Here is a 5,733-nt window from a genome sequence, read left to right on the forward strand (position 1 = left end):
AATATTACTTTTAAATCAATTTTTAACCATAATATTTTAAAATTTATTTTTAACCATGGCAAGCAGCAGTCATGAAGATTATATCAAGAATGAAGTTCATGCTTGTGATGTGAAGAAGGCGGAACAAGTGAAGAAAATCAAGCCAAAAGGGGAGATTTGTTAGGGTTTTTGCCTTAATTTTCTTACCAAATTTAAATTTTATTTTTCTTAGAAGGAAAATAAAAGTAATACCATAATTACTTTTACTTTTCGTGAAAGACAAATATAAAACTTTTTCATATTTGGCTAATCTCTTTCTTAGAGGAATGATTTTGGACCTCTATAAATAGAAAACCTCCCTTCTCATACCATAACACAATATCATCCACAATGTAGTCGTTAAAAGAGTCTGGTTTAGGGAGAGATTTCTCCCATAGGTTTATACTTGTTCATATGTTTTATGTTTTTCAATATAAGTTTTTTATATGCAGGTCGTTTGATCAAACCATCTTAATAATATCTTTTTAGTATTGTTTTCTTTGTCATCTGATTTATCGTTTCTATGATTTGTAAATTTTAAGCTTTCACATGACGCCCGCTCAATTTCGAACCTAACAGTCTGCTCATTCAAAGAGGTTGAACTGTTGTAAACTGTGTTAGAAACATCAGTTTAAGGAAGGGTTTGTTAGCAGTTTTTTCACGAAACTTAAACTCTGTTTTACCAAATTTATCTTGCCTAGCCTTAAGGTTGTTTTACCTAGTCTTTAGGTAGTTTATAACTCCTAACTTGTAGGAGAGAACAACTAGCAATTATTTAGGAAGTAGGTTACCGTAAATTTTGATTTCTTTGTTATGTTTTCTCGCTATATATAGGCATCTTTATTTGATGAATAATATGACATATTGGAATCAGTAATTTCTCCCGTGTGTGTTCTACGTTTCTCTATTTCTCTTCATCTCTATTTTATTCAACACTTAGTGCCCTACCGTGTTTCGATTTTATCTTTCGCGCCTTTATTTCATATGAGTTGTGTTCATGATAATATGTTGTGGAGTCTCTCAAATCTTTATGGTTCAGAATATTCGTTTCGATCAGTGCCTCAATTCGATTCGTGACAAAACCCCTATTAAATTTGCCGACATTGATATTTCAGGATATTGGTTATAATCTTTACTCCTTTAAGATAAGGGCAGCCGTGACATATGTCAGATAGCAATTCAATTATTGGTGTCATGACATATAATAATTTTGCACTAGCTTTATTACTTTCAAACCTTTCATCCTTTGCTTTTTCAAAAGAAATTTCACCAATTCAACATAACACGTTTTCGAAATCTAACAAATTGAAGTGTGATAGCTAACTTACAAAGTACTAGTAGGGTGTTACTGTCAAGTGGACCATTTCACTATTTAAACATATTACTAACTCAAACTCAACAATTGTAACATACACACACAAAAAAAAAGAGATTATATATATAAACACTTTGAATAAACACTTTGACTTACAAAATGATTAATTTGATATCTTCAAATTAAATATGTAATGTCAGAGTCGGATATATTCATATACACAATGAAGATGAGTTTAAGGTGTCTAAATATGCATTAAAATTAAAGTGTTTGCTTATTAAATTTAAGTACCTATGTATGTCTTAGAAAAATCATATTCATATATTTAAAATTTATATAATATTATCAATATAAATATTGAAGTTTATTCTCAAATTTATGCAATCCTGTATCGCTGTATCCTCTTTTGGTAATCTTTTTAGCGATTAGAATAGCAAGTGTCCAGTATCTCATCATATTTTTAACATCTTTTTTCTAAAAATTATACAAACCCACAATTTAAGTTTCACGTATTACAAAAAATCTCATCTCTCCAAACATATTATAAAAATGTCATTTTTCTCTAAAAATGCATATACATAGCTTTTTATGTATCTGGTGGCCCTGTTATATGAATCGACTTTGTTATATATAGAATAACAAGTGTCCATTATCTTATCATATTTTTAATATTTTTTTTTTAAAATTTACACAAACCAACAACTTAAGTTTCACTTATTACAAAAAATCTCATCTCTCCAAACAATATTACAAAAATCCCATTTTTCTCTAAAAATGCATATACATAGTTTTCTATGTATATGTCGGTCCTGTTATGTATATGAATCGGTTTTGTTATGTATATGTCGGCCTTGTTATGTATATGTCGTCCTTGTCATACTTGTTATGTATATGAATCGGCCTTGTTATATATATGTCGGCCTTGTCATACTTGTTATGTATATGAATCGGCCTTGTTATATATATGTCGGCCTTGTCATATACAAAAGTTTTTATATATATGTCGGTCCTGTTATGTATATGAATCGGGAGAGAGAGTAAAGTAATTAAGAAAGTGAAAGAGAGTATAAATAATTTTAATAAGATTGAAATTTATGTTATTTTTACGTATTTTTCTCGTGTGTGAACCTGATTTCTTATTATGAACTGGAAGTGTATGGGAATATTTTTTATATAAAGTGGATGACTCTGCTCTAATATTGACCATAAATTATATGATTATTTCATTTAAAATTTTATTCTGTCAAACAAAAAATATTTTTATTTCGTTATCATGTATCTACTACATAAATTTGAACCCATCTAAACTAGATGATCCGTTTGACCAATGTTTACGTGAGAATACACAAAATAATTAATCTCTAGTACTCTCTTGAAAGTGTACACGTAAGTGACAAATAGAAAGAATAATTTTGAAAACTCATAAAATTAAAGATTAGAAAGAATAATTTTGAAAACTCATAAAATTAAAGATTAGGTTATGTCCATAAGGATAGTATTTCGTAAGGGGGATTAGTGATAATTGATTCCTCGTGTCAATACTTTTTCAGTCGAGTTTATCGTACTTGACTTGTTTAGTATGATTTACATCTCTTATGCAGTTTATAAGCTATTGCATAGAAATAGATTTATCAAGTACCTATAAAAAAAATAATGACTATAAATTTCTTTGAGAATTACAGAAAGAAAAGGTTAGAATATATATATATATATATATATACATTATATAGAGAGAGAAAGTAAGTAACCCGAATAACAAAGTAAAACAAAATTTTAGTTCTCAATTACCAACTACGGACGCAATATGTTCCCTTTAGTTTGGTTTTAAATGTGAAAAGCTATATTGTCTTATCGCATTACTTTAATGAACTAAGCAAATTAGCGTTATCATACGTGTTATAATTTACCATATTTTTCAAACAAAACAACATTTGTCATGTTTTTGTGATGTGAACTGGTAAAGTCATCAGATTATTACTCCATCTATTTTCTTTTATTTTTATATTTCTTAATTTGGTTGAGAATATAATATGAAGAAATAAAAATAAACGGAGAAAATATTAAATAGAGCAAAACAAGAATCAAGATGGAACACACTACACATAAAAATTATATTAGAGGCCAAAAGACAAATTTTATCCATAATGTTTCATATAGCATACAAGAAATACGCCCTAGTGCACGCACTATAATTGCATACAATTCAAAGATCATAACTAGCTTTAGAAACAAAACAGGCACTACATCTTTGAACAACCATAGTGTTCTTTATTCAAGAGTACTTAAAACTTCTTTAAAGTTTAAACATAATTCATATTATTAGTACTCTTATTTAGCATGGCCTAGTGCAGAAGCAACGACGACGAAATCCACGGCAATCACCACCGGGAAATCCTTCGGTCTCACACACAGCGGCACAATTCTTCTGTCTCACACATGGTCCCTTAAAACGTTGGCTCTTCGACTCGCAATGCCTTGCCTCTGCAATTCTCATTGGTCCCATCTCTATTAAAAGAAAAATATGTATTAATTACTAGCTATTTTAGCAATAAATTAGTCCTGCTTATTTGGTCGTGGATGTCAAGTGTATATTATTACTCTCACAAAACATACAATGACATGAACGTTGCAATTTATACATGTATCATATTATTCTGTTTCAAAAAGAATATAACTTTATATTTGATAACTTTTTAATTTCAACATTCTCCTATTATATAACCCTTAACAAAACCAACTTTTAGAAAATTGTATAACATATATAATACTATAAGATCAAATGGTATTTTTAATATATTAAACACACCTTTAACTAAACTTACCAAGGTTTTAAAATGTTTTTTTATGTAAAAATATTATGGTATGACAATATTGACAACGAATCACTAAACTATCTGATGAGGTGATTCGAAATTGTTAATATTTTTAATAGGAAGTGCTTTATCTCCTGAACGGCTTTAAAAACATGACATTGCGAAAATTGGGCTAATTAATTGCGAATATAATGAAATAAAATATTGATGAGAAGAAGAAAACTAACCAGTGGCCATGACAAGCATGGCTAGAAGTAATATAGTAGCAAAGAAACGCATGGAGTGTGCCATTTGATGGAGAAGAACCTTAGGAATTTTGTATATTGTATAGTATTACTATATTTTTTAAGATATATGTGAGAAAATTGAGGCTAGTACATATTTATAGGGCTCTTATCTTGTGGAAAATGACAAAATAAATAAATAATATAAATATATATTTTTTCTTTTTATTTATCGTTTGAGTTAAACTAGGTACTCCCTAAAGTTGCGTGTTTTACTATATTTTTAGGTTTATAATTTTAAAAAGAAATATTTATACCTTTCTACTATTTTAACTATTGTTTTAGCTCTTTTATGTCATTAAGAAAATAAAATATACGGTACTTTTACTAAATTGCCTCCATTTATCGGAAGCTTTTTTAGAATTGAGTTACTTTTTAAAAAAGTTATACCTTTTTAACATTAAGGCATGATTGAAAATAGTTGTTAACTTTAATATTAAATTTCTAAAGTAACAATTTTTAGCTAAAACGATAATTAAAATTAGCTGAAAGACTTTTTTTTTTTTCAAAATTACTACATTCAGCTTTAGCTTCAATATCTTATGTGATACTTTTAAGATAGTAGAATTTAAAGTGCATTTGATATATTATATTTCATCCGTTTAAAAGAGAATGACCTACTTTTTTTTAGTCCGTCTCAAAAAGAATGATCTTGTCTTTTTTGAAAACAATTTAATTTCAACTTTTTACGTGACATATTTAAAACCATGAGATTAAAAAATATTTTGATACATTTAATATAATTTTAATTTAATACTACAAAATTTAAAATTATTTTTTATTCTCTTAAATTTCGTATCAAATCAAAACAAGTCATTTTTTTTTAAATCGAGGAAGTACAGATTTTTAGTAAATACTCTCATTTAATACTAATATTTATTAAATTTGAAAAACTACTTGCCGACATTAATATCTATGATATTGGTTAAAGTCTTACCAGATGAGGACATACATGACATATGTCAGATAGTAATTCAAATATTTGTCTGGAATCATGCAGATACAATAATTTTGCATTAGCTTTTATTACTTTCAACCTTTCATCTTTTGCTTTTCAAAAAAATAAAAATAAAAATTCACCAATTCAACGTCACACGTTTTCGAAATCTGACAAATTGAAGTGCTTAATTAGCTAAATTACAAAGTAGCAGTTGGATGTGTTGGAGTTTACATCGGTGGATTAAAGAATCTTTAATCTCTTTATATGGTTTTGGTCAATCCTCTCCTCAAGAATTAATTTTTGAGATTGAGTTAGGCCCAAGGTTCATTTCTTTATCATGGTATCAAAGTCAGATCCACATAA

At 28.0% G+C, this 5,733-nt stretch overlaps 1 protein-coding gene across 1 annotated transcript; it reads right to left on the bottom strand.

Moving 5' to 3' along the window:
- Positions 1-3,422: 3,422 nt before the first annotated feature.
- LOC124900036 (defensin-like protein P322) lies at positions 3,423-4,574 on the bottom strand. Its single transcript, XM_047415213.1, has 2 exons — positions 4,374-4,574; positions 3,423-3,838 (listed from the first exon to the last, which is right to left on the bottom strand). The coding sequence occupies exons 1-2, from the start codon at positions 4,435-4,437 to the stop codon at positions 3,666-3,668; spliced, it is 237 nt and encodes a 78-aa protein (XP_047271169.1). The 5' UTR covers positions 4,438-4,574; the 3' UTR covers positions 3,423-3,665.
- Between the last annotated feature and the right edge of the window lie 1,159 nt (positions 4,575-5,733).

Source organism: Capsicum annuum, chromosome 7 (genome assembly GCF_002878395.1).
Source record: "Capsicum annuum cultivar UCD-10X-F1 chromosome 7, UCD10Xv1.1, whole genome shotgun sequence".
NCBI classification, from domain to species: domain Eukaryota; kingdom Viridiplantae; phylum Streptophyta; class Magnoliopsida; order Solanales; family Solanaceae; genus Capsicum; species Capsicum annuum.

Excerpts from the sequence above, each read along its gene's own strand:
- LOC124900036 (XM_047415213.1), bottom strand. The coding sequence starts at position 4,437 with ATGGCACACTCCATGCGTTTCTTTGCTACTATATTACTTCTAGCCATG. Across the intron at positions 3,839-4,373 it reads CATGCTTGTCATGGCCACTG|AGATGGGACCAATGAGAATT; the intron begins GTTAGTTTTCTT and ends TTCTTTTAATAG.